Consider the following 27,772-nt stretch of genomic DNA (forward strand, 5'->3'; position numbering starts at 1 on the left):
GGAGAGTCATCAAACGCGGCCAGGGTTCCTAAGAACTCTGGTTGTACATTTGAGGGGCCGTCCATCTTTACATTAGATGGGAGAGGTTACTAACTAAACAAGACCTAGGCCTGTTTGTGAAATAAAGGGACCACCCTATCTGCCCAATGCAGGTCATTAGCTGAGCAAGGAACCCTGAGACTTTGGTAGCATGCAGGCCCTTTACATGGCAATCGAATGGTTGAGGCACAGATACCATTGGAGCACCACTAGGGGCCAGACTGTGTGCCCAAAGGAGAAGCCCTCTGTGTGCAGGAGACCATAGCCCTCCTTGTGTTACCTGGGTAAGAGTTTGGCAGACTGGGGCAGACTGATATCAACCCAAACTGGCACGGAGGCCATGCAAAAGTGGGCAGAAGGCAGGCGTCTGCAGGGCAGGTTATCAGGTACCCACAAATGTGCCGCAGCCCCAGTGTGTGATCCAAGCAGCAGGTTTTGGGGTTTGGTCTCTAACAAGCTTACACTGGGCGCTACCAGAACCTTGCAAGGAAACAAACTGCTTCTGTCCATAATGTGAGCCAGGGTCAAAAATGGGGAGCCCCAGGAGCAGGGGCAGATGTGCACAGAATTTAGCCATGGGGTGTCTCTCGAGCTCCCCCAGACCGCACAGCTGCCCACGCAGGCTGGCAGTTTGGTCCTTGCATCCTCCCAGTGGCTTTTCCGGGCAATGTCTTCAAGATGTTGCTTAGCTTCTGACATGAACATGTCTCTTTGGGCACCACGTGTGGCAGCCCTGAGAGTTGCTCCGGCTGCTGTAAGCCAGGATGGAGTTAGCCTCTCAGCCCAAGTCTTGCCCATCCCCTGTTCTGGCTACCTTTGATCAAGTGCAGTCATATGCCACGCTGCTGAGAGCTCTACCAGCACTCATCCCTCCAATCCTCCCAGCAACCCATGGGGTAGGTGCTGTTATTGTGCCCATTTTATGATGGAGAAACTGAGGTGTTGGGGGTTGAGTTAGGAAGGTCAGATAGCTGGTGAGTGGCAGAGTGAGGATGCACATGAGGGCTTTCTTTCCCCAGAGTTCAAGCCCTGCACCACCCTTCCCTGTGACTTCTGCAGCTGAGACGGAATCTGATTCTGTGACTTGTTCAGACGCTTCTCAGAGTTGTGGCATCAGGCTGGACTAGGGGTTTGCAATCTTGGCTGCTCATTGAAATAACCTGGGAAGCTTTAAAAAGTACTCATGCCTCAACCTTGCCACCAGAGATTCTGATTGCAGTTGGTCTGAGAGGAAACCTGGGCATTTTCTGGACCAAAGGTTGGCAAACTTTGTCCATCAGGGGCCAGATAGTACATATTTTAGGGCTTGCAGGGCCATATGGTCTCTGTCACAGCTACTCCTCTCTGCCTTCATAGAGCAAAAGCAGCCATGGGCATGGCTGCGTTCCCGTAAAACTTTATTTACAAAAACAGGTGGCTGGCCAAAATGCGCCTGTGAGCCCTAGTTTGCCAACGACTGATCAAATCAGGCAGCTCGTTAGTAGATTCTACCCATCACCAGTGAGATTAGAATTCATCTTGCTTCCAAGGATCTGGTGTCTGCGGTGTCTTGGGAGAGCCCCCCCGGAAGACCCCCATTCCCTCTAGTCCATTGCCTTCCTGCAGGCTCAGTGGTGTTGCCCTGCTCTCTATGTCTGAGCTTCAACAATGGCCTCTTTTTTGTGCAGGACCTTAACTCCCCTCGGCGCCACCCCTCCCCCCAGGGTCTGAAATTCTGCCATGAACCATCACCTGTTTGGCGGGGGTCCTTCCTGGCTTGCTATCCCTTCCCCATGAGGAGTCAAAATTGCCCCCCCTGATCTTGGCTGGAGGCCAGGGCCTCGGTAATTAGGAAGATTAGCCGGATCTGCGAGGCCGCCACCTGTTTGATAGGAAGACTGGCCCCTGTATGAGCACGCCTCCCCTTGCTGGCTGTCCCCTTGGCTTGGCTCCATCCAGAGCAGCCCCTGGGGAAGTCTGGCCCCCACCTCTCCTCATCCAGAGCCCCTTTCTTTCCCTTTCCAACTGACCTTCCATGTCTGCCTTGTGCGTGTAGCTTGAGTAATAGCATCATTTTCGCCTGAAGAATTCGGTCTATCAATTAACTTTTTTTATGGAATATTAATGTAGTATTCTTGAAATTGTGGGTTGTAATTATTTACAAAGTCAAAAGGGCAACAGGAAAATAAAGCTGGTGAATTGCCTGTGGTGATTGAAATTATGCCCCAACTCATAAAAATATCAAAACCAAAGCATGCCTTCCTTATCTTCCCTCATATGTCAACTGTCCTTGGTAATGGGGTGCTCAGACACCACAAACATGCCAGACTGAAAGAAAACCATTAATAGAGGAGGCACCTAAGATAGTAACAGTTCATGTACACGAAGTGTCTACAAGTTAATTGTTTAGACATCAGAATGCATTTGTTCAACAAACCTTTATTTGTTCCTAATTTGTTCCATGTGTCAGTGATACAGGATAAGGCTCAGATACTAACTAGAGAGAGACCATCATATAAAAGAAAAACTACAAACCATACCAGAAGTACTGTAATAGAAGCATGCACACAGCTCCCTGGGAGTGAGAGGTCGGAGATCTGAGGGTTCAGGGAAAGCTTCTCCCTGGGGGTGAGAAGTGAGTTGGTTAAATGAGGTTCCCCACCTGGAAAACAGGAGGAAAGGCATCGTGGACAGCGGGACCTACCTGTCCCAGGCAGGAATGGGGTGTGGTTGTGTGATGGGAGTGTGTGGTTCTTAGAATAGTGGAGGAGTTGAGTCTGGAAAGCGGCAAGGGATGCGTAAGCCAGTCTGAGAATTCAAGCTTTACTGTGACAGGAACCAAAAAGGCTGTGTGTGTGTGTGTGTGTGTGTGTTTTGTGTGTGACCTACTTCAGTTGTTTTCCACTAATTTAATTCCATCTAATTTAACTAACAACATAAAGCCCAGCATGATGTAAACCTGCAGTAAAAGTCCTCAAAATGTTTGTTGAGTGAATTAATGAAATCATTCCCCAAATTCCTTGTTTGATACATTATATCTGTGTCTTTTGTATATTTTTCTTGGTCTCTCACTCACACTGCAGAGTCTCATCACATCTCATTGATGATTCTGGGCTGTCCGAGTATTTCTGAGTGAGGCACTTAAGAAGCATGGGTGGTATTGCCTATGTGGGGTTTTCTCTGGGGTTCCAAGGTGAGCCATCCACTTCACTGGGTGGTTCCCATGTCCACGTTTGAAGAACTTTTCTTTGGGGTTGTTTAATGTTGGTAGACAAGAATCCTGTCTGAGTGGAGGAGTAATGCAATCCGGTTTCTGTTTTAGAAGGATCTTCTGGCAGCAGGGGGACCCCAAATCAGAATGCAGGGCAGGGAAGGCAGCAGGGGCCCTCTTAGGAGGCTGTTATAAAATAAAGAGGTTCTCAGCTTAGGATGTGGGAGCTAGGATGGAAAGGATCAGGAAGTATGATTCCTTTTAGGAGACAGAATTGATTGGATAATGAAGGTGAGTGAGGACGAGTCTTTTGTGATTAAAAATAAAGAAGAAGGAGTAGTGCTTTAGAGGGGCAGGGAAGGCAATGAGCTAGGGTTGGGGGCTTTGAGTTTGAGGAACATACAGTTGGGGTTTCCCATTGCCTTTGGGTGATGAGAGTTGGAGGTGACAGTGACACACAGGTGGTAACCACATCCTTGGAAATGAATGAGTTAACCCAAGGAGAGTGAGAGAGAGAAGTGAAGGGAAGAGAACAAGTCTAAAGCAGAAACCCAGGGAACAGCAGGATTTAAGGAACCGCATGGAGGAAGAACCAACAGGGCAGACAGGCTGTCGGGGTGGATCAGTTATGAACGGGCAGCGTTGATTAGTGTGCAGGAACCTAGTTACACCTGGAACTCAAATAAGACGTACCAGTCAATGAGCTACAGTATGTTTTGAATACTCTGGGAAACTTGCCATTACTCCTACATTTAGGACGTAAGACTCCATTCATTTGTTCCTTTGTTAATTAATTGAACAATTACTCTACTGAGTATAAGACACTCTGCTGGGCATTGGGAGTAGACCTCGTTCCTATGCTTTATTCCTTCCAGCTTAGCAAAGAAGACAGATATTCAGCAACAAACTTGGACACAGATGTTCTCACTGAAAATAGTAACAGTTACACCCAAGGATCAATCCCTCAGAGCCTTATCCACCCAGAGCCTCTGAGAGATATTTATGAGTGGGGTGACTTTACATGGGGGGTACCTCTGTGTCCTAATCTCCCCTGAGTTACACAGATGGCCCTGGGGCCAGTGCCTCTTCCTGGTGTCAGCTCCTAGTGCATGAACTGCGCTCTGCCTGGGGATGCCGACTATCAGAGAGGCACCACCAGTTTCTGCTGCCTGGGCACTGGGGGTGGCCGGAGTGGTGGGGACACTCTGGACTCACCTTCTGGCTTCCTACATAAGCAGTGTAGAGACAGTCATGTTGACTCTCAGTGGCATGATTGAACTGGTCAGAATAGGAGCTATGACCTCACCTGGTTTTTGCCGAGCACTGAAGATATAACTGATAGGGCATGTCAGCTTGTTTGTCCATACAAGCCGTCTGCGTCGAACCATATTCATTACTACTGGTTCTTCTGTTTGTTTTGAAAACTCTTCATGTTGGAGTTAGGAATCTGATAGAAGAAGGAACACTAAATGGATTTGTGGTTGTTGCTTATGGAGACATCTCCTCAATTCAACTCAGAAAAAGTTCTACTGAGTACCTACTATGTGCAGGGCACAGGGCTGAAACGTATTGTATTTTGCAAGACTGCAGACAGCCACAGCTGTGTTGGCGGTTTACGTTGACTTTGGCAGACTGAAATTGCTTTGCTTTTTCCCTTTGCTAGCCTCCCATTATAGTTTTCATCGGCAAACTAGGTTGCAAACCAGGAGCGATTCACTTTGCGCAATAGAAGGGCTCCTGAAAAATGTTTTTGAGAATGAATTGTTATCAAATGAATAATGTTTTAACTGTGCTGGGGGATTTTTCTATGAGAAGGAAGTTCTGATGCTGAATTGTTTTGAAAGGTGAAACATTATTTTCTGATTTATCTGCTTGGGAAAGGAGAATTTTTAACCTAAAGGGAAAATAAGTCAAAATTTAATAACTTCAGGAATCTGAAACAATATCAAATCAAAACAAAACGAAACAAAACAAAAAACCACCCAGTGTTTAGGGCTTAGGCGTCGTGAATACTAACAAAAAGAGCCAACGTTGTGTAGACCACATGACAGAATGGTAGCTATTCTGAAGACGTAGTCTTATTTGTGGGGCTGATAATAGCAAATCTTGCCAGTGTAAAAAAAAAAATGAGACTAATGAGAGAAGTAACAGAGAAAGAAGAAAAAGACTGACAGGGGGAAGAAGGACAGAGAAAAGGAAGGATAACAGCAGGTGGTGGAGACACCCAAAGCAGCAGAGGAGATTACAGCAAATGGTGAGAGTGGCAGCAAAGAGAAGAACTGGCCGGTAGGACAGAACACAGAAGCCAGCTCTCCGCAGAACAGCCCCTGCCTGCGAGCACAGTGACCATAGGACGTCCGACCGCTCGTGGATTCAGTTGTTCCTAAGGATCCCGTGGATTCCTGGCCAGGTTATGTTCTAAGTGCTTTGTGGAGTTAACTCCTTTAAGCCTCCTAGCAACCTCTTGAGGAGTCCTTATCCCCACTTGATGGTTGAAGTAACTGAGTTACAGAGAGGCCGAGCAGCTCGCCTGAGATCTGAATCTATGAGCAGAAAAGCAATGCGTGATTGGCAGAATTCTAGGATGGCCCCCCAAATTTCTCCTCTTAGTGTGGAGAGGATGGTAAAGGTGGCAGGTTTTCACTCTCCTGATTATATGGCAAGGAGAAAGTGATTTTGAAGATATAAGTATGGTCCTTCATTAGTTGATTTTGAATGAATCAAGAGAGTCCCAGGGTGGGCCTGACCTAATCAGGTGAGCCCATTATAAGAGGGTCCAGGCCTTCCCCTGGAGGGAGAGAAGCAAAGCAAGTGATTCTTCTGTTGGTCTTGAAGAAGACAACAGCCATGTTTCGAAAGTCTATGGTGGGGATCCCGTGGCAGGAATCAATTAGAATGGCCTTAGGAGCTGAGAGTTGTCCCTGGCCAACGGCTCCCAAGGAAATGAGGAGCTCGGTCATCAGACTCAGGGGAATGAGTTTTGCCAGTTTGGAGAAGAACGCTGTGCTTGAGAAAGAAGCACACTCCAGCTGACATCTTGATTTCAGCCTTGAGAGACTCTGAGGAGAAGACCCAATTAGGCCCTGTCTGCACTTCTGTTCTATAGAAACTATGAGCTAGTAGGTACCTGTTGTTTTAAGCCACTAAGTCTGTGTTGATTTGTTGCACAGCAATAAAAAACTAGGACACCAGGATTTGAACCTCAGGATTCTGGCTGCAGAGTGCACATACGTCCCCACTACTCCAGTGTGCCTTTTAACCCACATCTCAAAATCATGACTTCCTGGAACTTCAGGACTGAAAAAGAACCTTAGAGATTAGCAGTCCAGTTGCTACAGGCCCTCTAGGATACCTGTCACTCCCACTGTTGGTCCAGGTCTGGCCATCGGCGATACAGACATCAAATGGATCCCTTCTTTCCCGAGACAACTTATCATATCCTTCAAGATATGTTTCACTTAAGCTTTCTCTTTTCCAGGCAGAATATCTTCATGCTCTCACAGGAGTTTCTAGTCCCTTCACCGTAACAGTCACCCCTTTCCTACTGAATTTCAGGTTGCCCCTGTTTTTCTCTTAAGAATACAGCAAGGACTAAGCCCAAAACTCCTGGTGTGGTCTGCTTCACATAAAATACAGCATGCCTAACACAAGCCACAGTCCAAATGTTCTGTTTCCATCAGGACAGCATTAGACCACATTAAATTTTTTGGTAATCACCCTGCAGTGTTGACTCATACCACAAGTAGAGTGAAACTCCTTTTCTCACACACAAACCTGCTGAGGTGTGTCTCCACAGTCATGAACTTGTACGTGTTTATTTTAACCCCAGTACAGGCTTAACATTCATCACTACTCTGTCTCATCAGGAATCTGGTACGTATCTTGATCCTGATTATGTCATCCAACACTATTGTCTTCTTCCCAGCATCCCCTCAACTCTCAATTATTTGATTAGCGTGCCATAAATATCCTCGTAGGGTTATTGACAGAATGCTGGAACCGGACAGGGCTGAAGTCAGAGTCCTCTGGCACCATTTTGATGGCCCACTTCCAGTGCTTGGGTCCTTCACATAGTCTCAAATCCAACTAATCGTATCATCTACTGGCAGTCATCCAACTCATAAAGGCACCCTCAGAAACACAATGAAATATTTCCTGGAGTCCAGGTACAGGGTGTTGAGTCTTGTTCCCTGGCCTCCCACAGCTAGGAGGTCATGATAGCCCCTAGAGAGTGCTCACAAACACTTCATAGCATCGGTTCCAGGTTGGACATCACATGCACCCATTGTGGTTTGGTCCCCTGTAGATAAACATTTCCTCCCACAACTGCAATCTCTGTCGCCTTTCTTTGTTTCCACTTAGACTCCCAAGGGAAAAGATAAAGATGATTTAGAGGAGGATGGAGGACCTTGGGATGCCTAAAGGATTGAGGCATCAGAGGAGCAGCAGATCTGAAGTGTTTTACAATGAGAGGTAGACGAGGGGCTTTGGTGTGACAATCAGGACACGTGGAGAGGTGCGAAAGTACAGGCAAGGGCTGCACGTGGGGATGGGTGTCGAGGGAAATGAGGAGACAGGGCTGAGTACGGTGCTACAGTTTCCACGGTGCAGAGGTAAAGGCAGGTGTCTTCTGGAGCATCACCTTTCTTTCTCCTGTCCTTTTGCCCTTTCTCCACCAACCCTGCCTTATGTGAAAGGTGAGAAACAGACCTGCCTTATAAAACAGAGGGTATGGTCCTTGGCAGCACTGGGGACAGCCTGTGCTCTATGTGAGATCTTGGGATGGATGAGCTCCCATATCCACCCTAAGGAGAAGATTCTCTGATTCCATGGATTCATTGAAGAATCCTAAAACTGATATGAATGGGCCTGGTAGAGGTAGTCCATGATTATAAATATACCATGATTGTCTTATCTTGGTTGATTTTTTTCATATACCTTTCTCCTTCATAAAAATGAAAGTTGCCACGGGTCTTAGGGAATACCTGTAACTCCTGAAGACCAAGAGCTCCTATTGGATAATTGAAAGCAAAGTGTTTTAATTCTTGTGGTGACATTTTACAATGTGGTGTTCACCAGTTGTTTCTACCAGCCAGTATCCATTCACCATCTCTGATAACTATTTCAGTTTCTCTGGGGCTGTTTGGGGGAGTCGCCACCTTCTTCTCCATGGGGATAGGGGACCCAGGATTGGCCAGTCAGAACGTTAGCATTCTCTCATGTTTGACTCAAGCCAGTGAGATGCAGGGAGACTTTTGCCAGGATGTAGGAAAAAGAAACCCTTGGTCTTTTTGGCTGGACCTTGGGACTGTCAAGTTTTGAGGCTCAAGCTGTTTCAAGCTATCTTGCTTCTAGGAGGGGAGAATCTCAAAAAGAATGGAAACACACAGGCAGCAGAGATGAAAGATAGAACAAAACTGGACTCTGGTGATATGAGGAGGCCATGATGAAAATCTGGACTCTGGTGATACAAGGAGGCAGTGATGAAGATCTAGACTCTGGAGCAAGATTGCTTGGGTTTGAATTGCTCTGCCATCTACTAATGGGGTCACTCAGGACAAGTTAGTCTCTGTGCCTCAGTTTCTTCATCTATAAAGTGGGAATCATTGTAATAGCTGCTCACAGAGTTGTTTTGAGATAGGCGAGTCATGTGAAACACTTAGAGCAGTACCCAGCGTGGACCACGCAAGTGTTAGTCACCATCCAAATTCTGTGCCAAGCCATGCATGAAATGAGACCTACCTCTGGATGTTTTGGTTCTTAGAACAATATGTTCTTTGTTTTGCATCTGTCAACTTAGGCTACCTTTTCTGTCACTTAACCCAAAGAGTTCTAACTAGTAGATCGAGGGAAATCAAATTCTTACTCACTTTTATGTTCTGTCTTCCTTAATAAAACTAAGATAAAAATAATCCAAAGTCAGATATTCCTTTACTGACTGTTACCCAATGGTGAGTATGCTCTTGGAACAAGTCAATTCCTGCTCCTTCCCATTTTCTCAGTTGTGTTTGTTTGAAATTTACTTTTCAGAAATCTTTTTAAAAAAATATTTATGAGAGAGAGAGAGAGCAGGGGGAGGAGCAGAGGGAGACCCAGCAGACTCTGTGCTGAGCGGGGAGCCTGATGCCAGGCTAGATCCCAGGACTGTGAGATCAGGACCCAAGCCAAAATCAAGAGTCAGAGCCTCAACCAACTAAGCCACCCAGGTGCCCCCTTTTCAGAAATTCTTTAAAAAATACTTCAGGTCATGATTTTCTAGGAAAACTCCAAACATTATAATTTGATTTCCCTAGCAAGCATATGCTTTATCTACTTTCTCTCGCAACTCATGCAATGTTCTATAACGTTGATATTTTAGAAAACACTGAATTGCGGAAGAGGGCTGGGGCTACGAATAGGAAGGGGAGAAGATCAGAAAACCTGGGACCCCAACTTGGCCTCAGCCAGTACCTCGCTGTGTGGTCTTGGACAAGCCCTTCTCCCTGGTTTCCTGGTCTGTAAAGCAGGCAAGATGATGCCTGAGGTACCCCACCCCACCACTTACTGATTTTGCAATATATGAAAACTTTCTCAAGCACCTTAAATAATAGATTTCATTCTCTGTGATTGAAAGGATGGAAAGGAAATTAGAAAAATAATAAATCTTAATGAGGCCCATCTGTATTTTGTGATTACCTTAGAATTTCTAAGGTATGTCATAAGGTTTGTCTTCTCTATTTTCCTTCTGTGTCTGAAGGGTTTTCTTTTTTCTTTTTCCTACTTTCTTCTCTCTAGAACTCCCTGTGTTCTTCTCCCTGAGTCCTCACCATCCTTAATAATCAACAAGGATCTTGGTGATGTAAGCTGAGAATTATAGCAGAGGCCCTGGGCCTCTAGTCCACTTTAATTAGCAGGCATTTCATAGGGAGAAACAGTAAGGAACCAGAATAGAAAACAAATAGTAAACTAGAGAAAATGGAGACAAAAGCAAATGACTAGAATTATCTTGGGGAGCTGGGAAGAGGAAAGCCAGGATGTTATTCTTCCTTTTTCATAGAACGTGAAGCCAGGCCTGACGTGTAGTGGGCACCGGTGGGTGTTTGCGGAGCGAGGGAGCGAGGAGGTGAGTGATGAATAGATGTGAGTGAACATTTGGCTGTGTGTGGACACCCTTGGTCCTGCCAACTCACTAGCCCAGGGACGGTGGAGGAAGGAAATGACAAAAGAAAACTCAGAATACTCATGTACCAATGCAAAACAAATTGTCCACTGCAGATGTGAAAATATCCAACGCACTGAATGAGGAACAATATGACATTTGAGAAAGCTAAGAAGTTGCCTGCTAACCCAAACCAATGCATCTGGTTTTGAAATGTGGTGCTTATTTGCAAGTAAGTATCCATTTCATGCCTCACTATTTGGCTTTTAGGTTGGACTTAATTAAAAAAGCTGTAGCATCTTTGAGTCCAATTTCCTCTTTTCACATAGCATCTGTCCCTGACAGCTTGTGTGAGGCTCGGCCACTTGTTGAGGCCGAGGCTGGAGGAGGAAATGACAGGGGAGAGGCAAGGTGGACAGACGCCTCTTGTTGGAGGTGGCACTCTCTGATTCTGCACGGCCCAGTCACGTGCTTAGGAAGTGCCTTGCTTGAAGCAAGGCAACAGATGTCCCCGAGAGGAGGATGCTGGCAGCCTCACAAAGGCCAGCATGACAGAGGGTAGGCATGAGTGCGCTAACGGGGGAGCAAGGCCCACATGCTTCTGCCCTCTGCTCGGAGCTGAAAAATAGGCCAAAATCGAATACAAGCAAACCGTAGAACTGAACAGAGAGAACATACTTATTTGGAATAAACATTATCCCTGGGCAGGGGCGCTGTGGGAGTTGGGACCTATTTCCAAACACAAATATACCCTAGTGTTTTCTATATTCAAATAGATGGCATAAAAGATAAAAGCCTATACTGGGGTTGACTTTGCCTATAGAAACACAGTTTTGTTTTGCAAAGGGTTGTTTTGTTTTGCAAAGCATAGCTACCTGTTTATGCATTTACCTGGAGCTGTGGTTTTGAGTGTAACCAAGAAACAGAAGCTTTATCCTCTTAGATCTGTCATTCTCATTTATCAGGATAAGCCTATCAGTAAATCCAAACAAACTGGGATCTCATTTTGGAACAAGTAATTGAGTTTGTGGTAAGCAAGCTCTTACAGATGGAGCATGCACTTAATCTACTTTCTGTTTGATGTTTTTAGTGTTGCTTTTCAAGCAGTTTGTTTGAAGTTCAAGGTATTAGAATTTAGTTCGTTAGGGACTTCCTCCTTAATTTAAAGGAATCTTTGGAAATTGCTTAGGCCTAACTGGGTCTTATTCTTGAAATTACCTGGAATTTCCCTAACTGTGCTTTGCTGTTTTATAGCACAAGGCCCATCCCACCAAATATGCACTGAGTTCATGATCACTTTCTGGGGCTTTTCTTATCTCCTCCCCTATGTGCCCTACCTTCTAACCCCCATAGATGTGCTGGTTACACTTTGTTGCTAGACAATTCCTATTGCTTTCATGCAAAGGAAACCAACATTATGACATATCTCTTTTGAAGCTTATAGTTAAAGCCTCGTTCTTTGTGGTTCTATGGGTATTAGAATCTGTGGCTGTTACCTATTTCCTTGCCCTTGTTGCCTGAAGAATGTAGTCAGCCTGACTGTGAGCAGATTGTCAGAGATCTATGGAAGAAGGCCATCTCTGGGCCACAGTGGGGCTTAAACACTAACATAACCACATATCTAGAAAGCAGATAAGGTTAGGAGCCATAGGGGTGCATTTGGCCAGACTTATGAGACTTGAGTGCCACCGTGAATAATGTTTAGTAACTTCTACTTATACATTTCCAATTACACGATTAATAAAAGGATGCTTATGGAAAAATTAGAACAAAGTACTGATGAGCCAAAAGGACAGCCTCCCTGAAAATCCTGTGTTTAGAAATAGTCACATAAATCTTTTGGTGTTTATGCTTCTAATTTCCTTCTATATATATATATTTTTTCTACTTATAAAAATGTCAATTTATATTGATTTTCTTTCAAAATCCACTGTGAATGTATTTCTATATCTTAAGTATTTGACATCATTTTTAATGGTTATGCACAGTTCATTTGCATGGATAGAACTTGTTTTTTTGAACCAGTCACCTGTTGTTAGACATTTAGGTTGATTTCAATTTTTCTTTCTAATAAATCATGCTGTGATGATTTCAGTATTTTTTATGGCTGAATAATATTCCATTGGATAGCTAGCTAGCTATATCTATATCTATCTATCTATCATCTATCTATATCACTTCTTCTTTATCCATCCATCTATTGATGGACCCTTGAGCTGCTTCCATAGTTTGGCCATTATAAATAATGCCTCAATAAACCTAGGGGTGCATGTATCCCTTTGAATTAGTGTTTTTGTATTTTTCAGGTAAATACCCAAAAGCGCAATTCCTGGATTGTAGGGTAGTTCTATTTTTAAATTTTTTAAAAAGATTTTATTTATTTATTTGAGATAGAGATTGAGAGAGAGAGAGAGAGAGAACACATGGGAGGGGGCGGTCAGAGGGAGAAGCAGGGAGCCCAATGCGGGACTCGATCCTGGGACTCCAGGATCATGACCTGAGCTGAAGGCAGTCGCTTAACCAAATGAGCCACCCAAGCACCCTATTTTTAAGTTTTTGAGGAAACTCCAAACTGTTTCCCACTATGGCTTCACCAATTTACATTCCCACCAGCAGTACAAGAGGGTTCCTTTTTCCCCACATTCTTGCTAACATTTGTTGTTTCTTGTGTTTTTGATTTTAGCCATTCTGACTGGTATGAGGTGATTGTAGTTTTGATTTCCATTTCCCTGATGATGAGTGATGTTGAGCATCTTTCCATGTGTCTGTTGGTCGTCTGTACTTCTTCTTTGAAGAAATGTCTGTTCATGTCTTCTGCCTATTTTTAGATTATTTGTTTTTGGGTGTTGAGTTGTTTAAGTTTTTTGTTTATTTTGGATACTAACCCTTTATCAAATGTGTCATTTGCAAATACCTTCTATTCTGTAGGTTGCCTTTGGGTTTAGTCGATTATTTCCTTCATTCTGCTGAAACTTTTTATTTTTTATTTATTTATTTATTTATTTTTTAAAGATTTTATTTATTTCTTTGACAGAGAGAGACACAGCGAGAGAGGGAACACAAGCAGGGGGAGCAGGAGAGGGAGAAGCAAGCTTCCTGCGGAGCAGGGAGCCCGATGTGGGACTCGATCCCAGGACCCCGGGATCACGACCTGAGCTGAAGGCAGTCGCCCAACCAACTGAGCCACCCAGGCGCCCCTGAAACTTTTTATTTTGATGTAGTCCCAATAATTTATTTTTGCTTTTATTTCCCTTGCCTCATGAGACATCTCTAGAAAACTGTTGCTTTGGCCAATGTCAGAGAGATTACTGCCTATGCTCTCTCCTAGGATTTTTATAAAGGTTTCAGGTCTCACATTTAGGTCTTTACTCTATTTTGAGTTTATTTTTGTGTATGGTGGAAGAAAGTGGTTCAGTTTCATTCTTTTGCATGTGGCTTTCCAGTTTTCTCAACACCATTTGTTGAAATGACTGCCTTTTTCCCATTGTACATTCATTCCTCCTTTGTTGAAGATTAATTGACTATAAAATTGTGGGTTTATTTCTGGGTTTTCGGTTCTATTCCATTGATCTACATGTCTATTTTTATGTCAATGCCATACTGTTTTAATTACTACTGCTTTGTAATATAACTTGAAGTCTGGAATTGTGATACCTCCAGTTTTATTTTTCTTTACCAAGATTGCTTTGACTATTTGAGGTCTTCTGTGGATCCATACAAATTTTAGGATTTTGCAGCTAGATCTTTATGCATCTTTGTTTCTTTAATATTAAATTCCAGAAGTTTAATTATTTGGTCAAAAATTGCCGTGATTCTTGCAGGAATCTGTCTTATATGCCCTTTAGGATGGCAGAGAACATCTGGGTGACAAAAATGGTTAATGCTTCTTAAACCAAACCTGACATAGGGAAAGAAGAGAGAGGGATTAGGTGCCTGGGTGGCTCAGTTGGTTAAGCAACTGCCTTCGGTTCAGGTCATGATCCTGGAGTCCCGGGATCGAGTCCCGCATCAGGCTCCCTGCTCAGCAAGGAGTCTGCTTCTCCCTCTGACCCTCCCCCCTCTCATGTGCTCTTTCTCTCTCTCATTCAGTCTCTCAAATAAATAAATAAAATATTTAAAAAAAAAAAAAGAAGAGAGGGGGATCTCTGCCCTCTACTCTCTAGGAAGTTTGCTATAAATTTGAAAAGGGGAACTGGGCTCCTCATTTATTTTGGTTGTTTCAAGCCCTGAATATTAGATTAAATGTGTTTAAAGTAGGCCTCATGAATGACCAGGCATGGTCACACTTTTACCATGCTATGTAAATATGCGTGTTCCTACTTTATCTGTAAGAGTATCTGTAATCGTAGTTACGAGTGGCAGAGAAGGGAGAGAAAGGGCAATCCTCTTAGTTCTTCTCTGTGTTGAGTAGAGATGCATGTTTTTGATATGCTGAGGACAGTTACTATAAAATGCAGACTAATAGTGTTTTACTGGAGAATAGAAAATACTGAGTGACGATGGAGTGCTTTGAGCAACCTTTCAATCCATTTATCAAAAAACCTTATAATGGAACTCTCATTTCAAGGGAGGTCAAACACTAATAAATATTGAGAAAAGAAAGTTAAAAGGACATCAAGTTAATATTTTACTATCCGTTCTTTGATCTTGGAAAGCTTGAAATATTTTTCACACTAATTTTGTGATTTATTGACTCATTTCTGACAATTGGCTTATTAGACCAGATACAGATGCCTTGCTTTTAACCACAGCTTCAATTTCTACAATGCTTTATAATACCAACAGATTTTATGTGTTTACTGGCCTCACTTACTGACATTGCCACAGTTCTGGAATAGTCTTTGCTAGTTAAAAACTGGATTATTGTCAGTAAAAAGCAGCTGAAATGTGACTGCTTTTTGTCTTAAGTGTTGTAATAACATCTCTTGGTTTTGTTGTATTCCTTTGGGTGCAAAACAATAAAATACCCTGTACTTCACTGACTCTTCCATACTCACCTGTATTCAAAAGATATTCAAAATCTCATCTGTTGCTACGACTTCCGTTGCTACCACTATATGACAAAAGCCCATAGACATCTCATCTTCATCCTGGATCATTGCTATAACCTCCTAACTTGTTGCTGCTCTGTTTCCATCTTTGTCTCCCTTCAGAACCCACATGCCATTGGGAGCTTCCAAAATGCAGGTCAGATCATGTCACACCTCCTCCCCACTCAGGGTCAGCACCCCAGGCCCCACTTGACCCACCTTTTCTTCCTCTTCTACCACGAGCCCCCTGCACATTCCCAATGAGAAGAGGATGGAGCTGTCAGAAGAGGATCTCCATGAGCTCCAGGCACTCATTTGCATTCCAGCCTTGGTGCCTGGCTGCTTTGCCTTCTCTTTTTTTCCAGGTCATGAACTGTCTCTGTTGCTGCCTAAGGTAATCCCATTCACTTGTCCACTAGAGTCTCCCTCTCCAACTATTCCCCTTCTCTCTCCAGCATCATCAGTTTTCCACTCTACTGGATCCATTCCTATCAGCCTACTAACAGGCTGTTATTTCTCTCACTTAAAAAACAGGACAAAACAAAATGATCAGTCAAACAAAAACAGCTTTTCTTTCTTTTTTTTTTACTACCCCCCCGACTTTATTTAGATATATTGACAAATGACATTGTATAAATTTAAGGTATACAATGTGATGATTGGATATATATATATACACACACACACATATATATATATATATCCATATAGATCCATATAGATAAATAGGTAGATAGATATATTTATATGATTACCCCAATAAGATTAACAGATCCATCACCTAACATAGTTACCTTTGTGGGGTTTTTTTTTGCCATGAGAACGTTTAAGATCTATTCCCTTAACAAACTTCAAGTATATAATACAGTATTATAACTATAGTTACCATGCTGTATATGTTTCTAGGAGTTCAACTCTTTTTAGATTTCATATATAAATAGTATCAAGAAGTACTTTTATTTCTCTAACTTATCTCAATTAGCATATTGCCTTCAAGGTTCATCCATGTTGTTGAGAGTAGCAGGATTTCCTTCTTTATGGCTGAATACCACAACATCTTTATCCATTCATCCATTGGGGCACACTTCAGTTGTTTCCATATCTTGGCTACTTTGAATAAGGCTGTAATGAATATGGGGTCCAGGCATCTCTTTGAGATGGTGATTTCATTTCCTTTGGATAGATACCCAGATGTCGGATTGCTGGATCATATGGTAGCTCTATTTTTAAATTTTTTAGGAACCTCCATCCTGTTTTCCATAGTGGCTGCACCAATTTGCATTCCCACCAACTGTACACAAGGGTTCCCTTTTTTTCCACATCCATGCCAATGCTTGTTCTCTTATCTTTTTGATAACAGCCCTTCTGACAGGTGTGGGGTGGTATCTCATTGTGGTTTGATTTGCATTTCCCTGATGATGAGTGCTGTGGAGCCCCTTTTCATGTACCTACCGGCCATTTGCACGTCTTCTTTGGGAAAATGTCTATTCAGGTCCTTTGCTCATTTTTAAATCATATTATCTGCCTTTTTGCTATTGGGTTGCATGGGTTCCTTATATTAAAACAACTTTTCTTGGCAGCATTTCCTCATCCAATGACCACTCATATCTCTGCTCCTTTTTTTTTTTTTAAAGATTTTATTTATTTATTTGAGACAGAGAGAATGAGAGAGAGAGAGCACATGAGATGGGGGAGGGTCAGAGGGAGAAGCAGGCTCCCTGCCAAGCAGGGAGCCCAATGCGGGACTCGATCCAGGGACTCCAGGATCATGACCTGAGCCGAAAGCAGTCGCTTAACCAACTGAGCCACCCAGGCGCCCATCTCTGCTCCTTTTTCAGCAAAACGCTTTGTAGTCTATTCTTTCCCTCCCTTTCTCCATTGAATTCCCTGCAGTCAGGCTTTTTCTGCCATCCCTCCACCTAATCCCTTCTAGTCAGGGTCACCAACCACCTCCACGACGTTGACTGACTTCAAGAGTCCATTCTCAGCCCTCACCTTACTTGACCTCTCAGCCGCATCTGCTAATATTGATCATTCACTTCTCCACCATGAAATATCATCTTCTAGTTGCTTCCACAATCTGCACTCTACTAATGATCCTCTTGCTCCAGCCTCCTGATTGCTGCTGCATTTCTGCCCTTACTTCTCACTACCGTCTCCTTCCCTCATTCAGCTTTAGGCATCCTGGCGTCCTCAACCACCTCAGGTGCATTTTGGGGCTTTTGCATTGCTGTTCCTCCTGCCACAGAGGCTATTCTCATAGATATCTGCATGAATCTCTACCCCTCTCTTCCTTTAAGTATTAGCTCACATGTCACTGGCACTACCTATGTTCTTTCCCTGCCCCTTATCTTCATAGTGCATCTCATAGTCTGGCTTACTCTTTGACTTGCTTGTTTCATTTATTGTCAGTCTCCACCCACTAGCCTGTGAGCTCCATGGCGGGGCAGGGTGGGGGGCTATCTACTGTGTTCTCTACCACATCCCCAATGCCTAGACCAGCTGTGTGGTGCATGATAGGTGTTAAGTAAATAGTTGTTGAATGAAGGAAAGAATGAATGAATGGTGAATGTTCTCTTTATTGTTAGCAATGCACTTGGAGAATACTATAGTAGAACCACTTGAGTCTCATGCCTTATAGGAGTTTAAAGGATTCCTAGTTTTCTTATCGTTAAATGAGTTAGGAAAAACAAGAGTGTTTTGGGAGGTGGAATGCCCTTCTTGTTTTGCCAGCCTTCCTGTGTACACAGAAACACTTCCTCAGAACTCTAAATTCCAAGTAAATCCTTAGAATCTGTCTTGTAAGCACAAGAAAGTGCCATTTTTGTGCCAAACTGAAGGACAAGGGCAGAGTCAGAGAAACAGCCTTAATGTGGCTCATTTTGATTCAGAGGCGGGATAAGGGCAGGTTGAGAGACTGCTGGAGATGTAGAGGCCCCCTCCTGCCTGTCTTCGGTGCCTCCTAGCCAGGTAAAGGCCTCACAGGTGTCCAGCCGACATTACCTGTACACATCAGCACACTGCTATCCATGGGACATGCCTTGCCCTATCTCCACTCCCTGCCTTTTCTCACGTTTTTTTTTTTTTTCTTTCTTCCCAAATCCCTTCTCTATTTCTGCTTGCAGAAGTTCTATCCCTGTCAGGGCCCAGCACACACACAGACTTGTCTGTGAAGCTTTTCCAGATCCTTGCCAATCAGCCTGGACTCCCCGTGTAAACCATGCTCCTTAGAATAGCAAGCTCCAGGGCACCTCAGTTTAGCTGTGAACCCAGACGCACAGACATGGACACACTCATATACACACATGTAGTCACAACGCACAGACACGCCCAAAGACATATACACCAAATGTAAGCACATTGAGGTCAGGGATTGCATTTTCTTTTTCTGGTGTTTTTAACACCTAGAAAGTGCCTTGGAGAGTGAAGACACTCAGTATAATTAGAACTGTAATAAAATGTATACAGTCCCGGGCGCCTGGGTGGCTCAGTTGGTTAAGCGACTGCCTTCGGCTCAGGTCATGATCCTGGAGTCCCGGGATCGAGTCCCGCATCGGGCTCCCTGCTCGGCGGGGAGTCTGCTTCTCCCTGTGACCTTCCCCCCTCTCATGTGCTCTCTCTCTCACTCTCTCAAATAAATGAATAAATAAAATCTTTTAAAAAAAATGTATACAGTCCCTTTTTTATCAGATAGAAGTTCATTCTTATAAATCCCCTTCCTGCTGGTTATTTTCCTTTTCCTACTCTTTTGTGTCTACTTAGACATTATAAAGAGAAAGCACCTGTGCACCCCACAACAAAGCCTCCTACTTAATCCCGGGCATAACCGTCCTTCTTGCCCAGCACTGTGCACTTGTCCTGGGGCCCTCAGATGCGTCTACAGACAGAGGCCAGTGGGGGTCGTCTCACTCTTGTTTGGCAGAGGAAGAAACAGGTTAAGCAACTTACGTAAGATTGTTTTACAACACAGAGCTGGATTTCAGCTTCTGCTTTTCTGAAATGCGAGTCTGAGGGTCTAAGAATTACATGGCATTTCTACCATGACAGTTCTTTATCAGAAACTACCCAACAGTAAATCTCAGGAGTCTAGAAAGGTATGTAAAACCACAAGACCATCCATTCATGGTTACTGAGGCTTTTCTACCAATATTTTCACCCGGTAGCATAGGGGAAGCCCAGAATACTGGCTGTCGAGCCTATTCACCCATCTCTTCGTATTTGTTAGCAAGGTCAGAGGAAGCAGATTATTGACTACTGCAGCTCTGGCCTCCGTGGCATCGCTGCCTTTGCCGGCAGAAAGGATTAGGCAAATTAACAAAGGGCCTTGAGCCAACAGGGGCTGGTGGGAGGCCTCACTGATGTCTGCGATGTTGGGCGTTGGGTCCCAGAGGAGGGAAAAATGGCATGATCTTGGCTGAGCTGTCCATGGACACCACATGCTAGAAATCGTCTGTGTTGAAGAAATAAGTACAAGGGCCAAGAAGCTCACAGCCAGGGTTACTCCAAAAAGGGTAGGTTTATGTTTAATCATCTTTTAAAAAATCTAGATATAGCAAATGTATTTTATTAAACATATGCTCAAATGCTCTATATGTAAGGATCCCCAGTGTGTTGGGTAAATAGCTCGTATGCTGCTGAGTGCTAGGGGGTAAAACAAAAGAGAGCTGCTGGACACTCCAAAGGGAATAAAAGGTATCTCCAAGAGAGGATTTGCCTAACAGACTCTGCTAGCTTTGGCCAGGGTATTTGCATGCTACAGGGCTGGGTTGCTTTCCATTGTGTACTTCTAAAAAACGCTCCTTTCTAATGGCTTATGTGTACTCCATTGAAAAAGTGATGGACAAAACAGGTAAAGTGCTCTAAATCTATTTAATAGTATAAAGAGGCATAATGGAAGCCAGAGATTCAAAGAACGTCTTATGAATTACCTTGCAGGGGTGAAGAGTGAGTTATAATAGGTAAACGCTTCTTGGGATACTTTGCCACTAGGCTGATTCTGTGTACAGTTACCTCACTGAGAGGAGCTTGACTGGAGGTGAGATTTGCACTTGAGAGCAAGGCAAATCCAGGCAGATGCCTGTTAATGGCTCCTCTGGATTAAAAAAGGAGAATCTGGGGGTGCCTGGGTGGCTCAGTCAGTTGGGTGGCTGCCTTCAGCCTGGGTCATGATCCCGGAGTCCTGGGATCCAGCCCCCCCTCCCCCGCCCGCTCAGGGGGGATCCTGCCTCTCCCTCTGCCCCTCCTCCTGCTCATGTTCTCTCTCTCTCTCTCAAATAAGTTTTTAAAAATCTTTTAAAAAATAAAATAAAAAATAAAAAGGAGAATCTGTCCTAAAGAACATTACTAACAGTGATCTGTGGTGATTTCTATTGTCATGAGAGAACACACTCACTCTTGCGTTTCATCTGAAGTTTTGTTAATCTTGATGATCCTCATAAATCAAGACATTCCTGAGTTCATAGGTAGTGCTGTCTGGAGACTGTAGCAAAGGGTGTGTAGTCAGGCTGAGCTTTATTCTTGTGAATACTTTATGTTTTTCTAGCACCTTCAGAAATTCCTGTTCACCTGATACAGCAACACTGTTTTTTCCTAGATCTTTGCTTCATTTTGCTCATATGTCAAATGAGGATTGGCAATGTCACCTCTTTCAGAAGTCTTGTGATAATAGGTAATAGATTTGGAAAGCACAATATGTCCTTTGTGTATTATTTTATTATTATTGCACATAACTCAAAACTCTGTTCATAAGAGTAATACAATTATGAAACAAGGCTACTGATACTGCTTGGTATCCCATGATCATTCCTCAACTTTTATTAGATAGGAGACATGAGGGACTGAGGTATAAACACAGATAACTGACACATGGGGTAGAAAGTGACAAGCATTTTAAGAGACAAATCAATAACTCCCCATGAGAGTACAGATGAGAGCCTGAGTTTCCAGGATGGAGAAACAGGGAAGACAGAGAAAATAACATGGTGTGAAGATTTGGAGGCAGGAACTCAGAGGGAACCCAGAAGGAGCAGATTTCATTACAGTCCAGGGTGCATGAGAAACAAGAGCGCAAGTTAGACTAGGAAAAAAGATTGGGGTCAGATTATGGAAGGTTTTCCATGTCAAGCTGAGGAGTATGGACTTGGGAGCAGAGGCAATGGCAAACGATGAGAGAGACTGGAGACAACACACTAAACAGAAGTTGGTGAGGTCTTGATCTAGGGCATTTCAGAGGGAAGGGAAGAGAGTGAGGCCAGAAATATCCTGAAAAGAGACAGGAATTGGCCATTAATGAAATAGGAGGAAAAAAGGCGAGCTGGTGAGAGGAGAAAGGAGAAGGCAAGACAGTCCATTAAAGCATGCGGTGTCTCCCTGGGCCTCTGACAGCTGGCTTCTGTATGGACAATCCTGGGAAAATATTGCCCTTTTACATTCTTTCTCAATGTTGAGTGGTGCTCTTTTCTACTTTTCAATGTGCTCAAAATAGCCAAAGATACAGCATAATGCTTTGAGCCAAAAAAATAATATGATGAGCCCAATTGGTAAAGTTTTAAAAAAAGAAAGTGGTGATTCATTTTTCAGACTTGAAGAGTTTCTCTTTTTCAAAAAATGCCAGAACATGAAATTCTGAAGTAGAGAAATTAGCAGGTGATCATTTGAATAACAAAAAGTATATTTTCCAAAAGATTTCCTTTAGGGATTCTTTAAATAGTAAGTGCCTTGTCTTCACCTATTTAAATTTGATTTACTTGTAGGCATTTGATAAAACAGAGGAATAAGCTTATCACATGAAGCATGATATTCCTTAGAACTACATGTTACCACATGCAGTATTTTTAAAATGCTTATTTATATATGTATGAAGTTAGCTATAACCAAAATATTCTTTGTTTTGTTTTGTTTGGTTTTGGTTTTGGTTTTTTTTTTTTAAAGATTTTATTTATTTGAGAGAGAGAGAGACACAGCAAGAGAGGGAACACAAGCAGAGAGGGAGGAAGAGGGAGAAGCAGGCTTCCCGCCGAGCAGGGAGCCCGATGCGGGACTCAATCCCAGGACCCTGGGATCATGACCTGAGCCGAAGGCAGACGCTTAACGACTGAGCCACCCAGGTGCCCCTAACCAAAATATTCTAAGAAATTGAATGAATATATTTTCATGTTCTATAGTCAATTTTGATAGTTAAAGCTATAATCTTAACATTAAATATATAAATGACAGGTGTAAAATTTGGTAATCACCAAAATAATTAATTCCTGTCATTTGTATAGTCCTCTAATAGAGTCTAGAAAGTTCTTTGTCATTTTTCTTAAAAAGTTTGTGATAAGAAAAGCTTTTATAACATGAGCTCTGAAAACCCTAACGATGGCTTCCTTTTTGAATCCTTAGAAAGGTAAATTTAATTATTTTAGGTTTTTCTAGCAGTTACTAGTTTTCTTCTATGGATTACATTTTAAAATTACTCTCTGCTACACAAAAGAATTGAAAGGAAGGACTTGAACAGATATTTGCACACCCACATTCATAGCAGCATGATTCACAATAGCCAAAAGGTGGAAACAACCCATTATCAATGGATGAATGGATGAGCAAAACGTAACACACACACACACACACACACACACACACACACACAGGAATATTATGCAGCCTTTACAAAGGAATGAAATTCTGATACATGCTACAATGTGGATGAACCTTAAAGACATTAGGCTAAGTGATACAAGCCAAACACAGAAAGACAAATACTGTGTGATTCCACTTACGTAATTACATAGAGTGGCCAAGTTCATAGAGACAGAAAGCGGAAGAGTGGTTGCCAGAGGCTGGAGGGAGTGGGGAGTTCTTGTGTAATGGGCACAGAGTCTCAGTTTAGGGTGATGAAAAAGTTCTGGAAATGGATGGTGGTGATGGTTGCATGACCATATGAATATTCTTAATGCCTCTGAACATGCACTTAAAAATAATCAATATGGTGAATTTGTTATGTATATTTCACCAATTTTTTTTTTTTAATGACTCTCAGCTGAACTATACTCCTGTAGCTAACTCTCTTAGAAAAGTACAGTTGCAGTGGCCAGTTTGGAACAGGCTGGTGGCCTTACACTTGCCGTCCTCCAGCCTGATCGCTGGCCCTTCCTTAAGGCTCCTTGGCTTTGCCCCTGTTCCCCAAGGGGAAGAGCGGCTCATAAACTCCTGGTGCCACAGGTGGATACGATAGTGCTTCACCCCCCAGCCCTCAAAGTGGCCTGTTCCAGTCCAGCTGAGTTGTCAGCTTAAAGAAAGATAGTGGAAATGTATTTTTAAGTTTGAGTTTTTATCAATTTTTGCCTTAGACCAAAAATTTATTTGACTTACTTGAAGAGGAAGGAGAAGACAAATCTACAGTCATCATGATAATAAGTACTTCTTCCTATGCAGTGTATTAAAACTCAAGACCGGGGCGCCTGGGTGGCTCAGTCACTTAAGCGTCCTACTCTTGGTTTCGGCTCAGGTCATGATCTCACAATTGTGGCTTGAGCCCCATGTCGGGCTCTGCACTCAGTATGGGGTCTGCTTCAGACTCTCTCCCTCTCCTTCCCTGCTCACTCTCTCTCATGAATAAATACAATCTTAAAAAAATAACCCAACTCCAGACCATTCTCATTCTATTGCAGTCCTTTGAGATGAAGTAGGGCAAGCAGTATAATTCATATACTGTAGGAAAGATGAGGTGGGAGGAGCAAGTCTACGTGACCTGCGCAAGGTCACCTAGCTAAGCTAGTGTTCACCCCCCAGGTCCAGATCTGCAGCCCTTCCCCGTGTGCCGTGTTGTCCTTTCAGAGCCAGGATGAGGGGAGTTCTGGGCGGGGTCTGGATCATCTGTAGTGCGGGACACCACAGAAAGGCTGGGAGCATCAGAGAGCCTCTCAGGAGTGAGCCTTCTACTGGTGCTGTACTTGATCCCAACTGAATCCAAAAATAGACCTCCTTTTGAGAGCAGAGCTCCAGATCGCGCTCAGAGCTGATGAGGCCTTCGGTCAGATGGAAGTCCTTGGCTTCCACCCCGTCTGGATGAGACCCTTTGGGGCCTGTCTCCCACCCGCCACAGTGCTGCTGGTCAGTGCTACGTGCGGAGGGGCAGTGTGCTTAGGGGTTAGGCTAGTTCCCTGGGGCTGCCATAACAGACTCTAACGGGGCGGCTTAGAACAGCAAAGGGTCTGCCCTCACAGTTCTGGAGGCGAGCAGCCAGAAGGTGTCGGCGGGGCTGTGCTCCCTGCCTCGCTTCTAGTTTCTAAGAGCGCCCAGCAAGCAATCCACGGCGTTCCTTGGCTTATGGCTTGCTTCACTCCAATCTCTGCCTCCATATTCACAGGGCATGCTTCCCTGTGGGTCTCTGTGTCTCTGTTTCCTCTTCTTACAAGGACACCAGTCGTTGGACCGAGGGCCCACCCTAATCTAGTATGACTTCATCTTAATTAATTATATCTGCAGACACCCTGTTTCTAGGTAACATCACATTCTGAGGTTCCAGGTGGACATGAATTTGGTGGGGGTGGGCGCGGGGTGGGGGCACACTATTCCATCCACTACAGCAGCCAAATACAGGCTCTGGGGCCAGTGCTTAGATCTCTGTCCCACTCCTCTTCCAGGTCTGTCCAGGTTCTGGGGGCCTCACCCAGTACCCCTCATGAGGGCAGTAGGCTGACTTCTCGTTGCTGTCATGTGCTGATGCTGGCATCTGCTTCCTGGTCCCCAGGGGTCTATTCCTCAGAGTCATTGCTGTGTTGGCCCCTATCCTCCACAGCAAGACACCTTAAGGTCTGCCTGTCTGCTGAGTTACTTTCTTGATACACTTGATTGACAGAAGTTGTTCTTTCCAGAGGTGAAACTCGGCAGGCTGTAGAAAGTTCATCTCCACTTATGTGCTATCTTTAGGAGTCATTCACCTGTTCTTAGGATGTGTTCAGGCATTAGGGTCCATCTGGGGCTGCCTCACTTGCCCAGGCACACCACACACACATCTCCATCCTGGTGTTTCCTCCTCCTCCTCCTCCAAACTACCAGGACAGGCAGGTGCAATGCCCCTGGCCTCATTTTCCCTAGTTCTACCAGAGGGTTTCCTTTATCCACTCCTCTCAGGGCTCTGCCTGGAGATGGGTGGGGTTTGTGGCTGCTTCTTAGGGACCCCCATCCTCTGGCACCTTTCTACCACCCTCCACTGGTCTATTAGCTTCCCCTGGCCTGTGGAACTTGAACAGAGTCTTTCCTTACTTAATACTCACCCTTCCAAATCTTCAGGCCATTCCAGGGCCCAAGATTTTGAAATAGAAAAGAATCCATTTCTTTGTTTTCTGCCATTATGCTGTGTCATCCCTTCTCTGTAAAGTCATAAAAATAGTAGTCCTAGCTGACGGAATGGACAAGGGTCACTGGCTGCAGGGACAGCATACAAAACAAACACACAAAAAGCCACCAGGGTTAGTTCCTAAAAATATGCTCCTAACTCAAATATTTCAATTTCACAGTTTCATAGAAGTTCACGGAGAAATTAGAGGACATAAATAGTGAACCAAACCAACTTTGCAGATGACTAAAACCTGATCCTATGATATCCCCGGGAGACTGATATGATATGGGCTGTAGCTGAGAGAGCTCAGAAACCAAAAATGACAGAGGGAGCAAGTAAAAAAACACATCTAGAGAGGCTTAGCCAAGCCGTGATTTGTAGAGAGAGATACCTCCTAACCAAACCACATGAAAAACTGTAAAATGCAATCATGTGAACAATCATTGTCTTGATTAATCTGCTTTGGAAATCTAGATGTTCAAATTTTAGTATAAAATGGACTGTTTTTATATAATACTATATGAAAAAGGAACTATTTTATTTTATTTATTTTTAAAGATTTTATTTATTTATTTGACAGAGAGAGCACAAGCAGGGGAGTGGCAGAGGGAGAGGGAGAAGCAGGCTCCCTGCTGAGCAGGGAGCCCGATGCAGGACTCGACCCCAGGACCCTGGGATCATGACCTGAGCCGAAGGCAGGCACTTAACCGACTGAGCCACCAAGGCGCCCCCAAAAAGGAACTATTTTAATCTCGGTATTGGCTGGGCACCCAGTATAGTAAATGTGCCATTTCAAAATTTGGGAAAGACCACCACGCAGAAGTGGAAAAGACATGGACACGAAGTGTTTGTATGACTCTTGACTCCTCACCCACATTTGGGGGGATAACAAGGTGGAGAGTTAGAATTTTGAAGCAAACCACGCACAGTGCTCAAAATCTCACCCTCTCCAGAAAAGGTGGGGAGCGTCCCTGCCCCTTTCCTCAAGCGCAGGGAGACAGACATATTGGAGGGCTTAATAAGTGTCCTCTGCACTTTGGTGGACACAGTGGACTGGGGCCTGACTCACCCCTAAGAAATCTAAAGGTCACGTTGCTCTCAGCTTGTCGCATGGAGGGCCCATTGGGTATCAGGCATTTGTCAGGGCAAAAGAGTGACTGTTTCTCATGAAGCAGATGCAAGGCAGGCTCAGAGATAGTCGTCCAGGAGTCACAGGGAAGGTAAAGTGACACTAAAAAGAGGGTGGGCCTCCAGATTTCCAGGGGCCGAGGAAGCAGCCCTAAGCAACAAGCATTTATTACAGGTGAGAGATCCCCGGTGATTTCAGGGGGAACACATGAAATCACTCCTGGAGAAGAGAACACTTTAAATACTTGCTGGGAGAGCACCTAAGCCTTCTTTTAGCGGTATGAATACGAATCGAGTAAGACCTTTCCCACTCCTCTCCCCTCCATCCTGGTCTGAAAGGGCACCTGGTAAGATGGAGGAGGAAGTAGAAAAGGGCCGCTGAGGGGATAGATTTCTCCTGCCTCAGGGAAGTAGCCAGCAACAGACTGAGCCCGGAAGTGGGGAAGCTCTAACTTTGAATCGAGTTCAAAATATTTCACTGGACTGAACATGTTAATTACTCCACTTTGTGTTTTGTTGAGGTGAGTTGCGGACAGACTTCTTACTATCTAAAAGTAACCTGAAGACATGAGATTTGCCCTAAATTTCTTTCAAGGCAGGGGAAAAGGTAATCTAACAGAATACATTTAAGGGACAGATAGCCCATGAATGTTACTTGTTCAAATGGTAGCTACATATATCAAGGTTTCAAAAAGATCTAAAACAGCCGTGTCCGACACATATTTTTGAGTCTTTACTATGTCATGCCATCCTGTTTTAGGTGCTGGAGACAGAAATGGCTTAGAAAGAACATCCCTTTATCTGCTGTTCATATTCTACATGCTTAAAATCATAAAAACAATTATTCTGCACCCAGCATATCAGTATGGATAGTCTTCTCTGTGACAAAGATGAATTTTGTTTTTATCTGAAAACAAAATCGT

At 43.9% G+C, this 27,772-nt stretch overlaps 1 protein-coding gene across 2 annotated transcripts in view; it reads left to right on the forward strand.

The window, feature by feature from the left end:
• CHN2 (chimerin 2) overlaps positions 1 to 27,772 on the forward strand; it is a 296,459-nt gene that overhangs the window by 74,690 nt on the left and 193,997 nt on the right. Inside the window, exon 2 of one of the 2 annotated variants that reach the window (XM_035020820.1) lies at positions 10,484 to 10,599. The exons of the other annotated variant lie outside the window; for it this stretch is intronic. Within the exon in view, the coding sequence (XP_034876711.1) occupies positions 10,581 to 10,599 (19 nt within the window). The 5' untranslated portion in view covers positions 10,484 to 10,580. The remainder of the gene's footprint in view (positions 1 to 10,483; positions 10,600 to 27,772) is intronic. 2 annotated transcript variants of the gene reach the window in all.

Source organism: Mirounga leonina, unplaced genomic scaffold (genome assembly GCF_011800145.1).
Source record: "Mirounga leonina isolate KUSES-001 unplaced genomic scaffold, KU_Mleo_1.0 Mir_174, whole genome shotgun sequence".
Lineage (NCBI taxonomy): Eukaryota > Metazoa > Chordata > Mammalia > Carnivora > Phocidae > Mirounga > Mirounga leonina.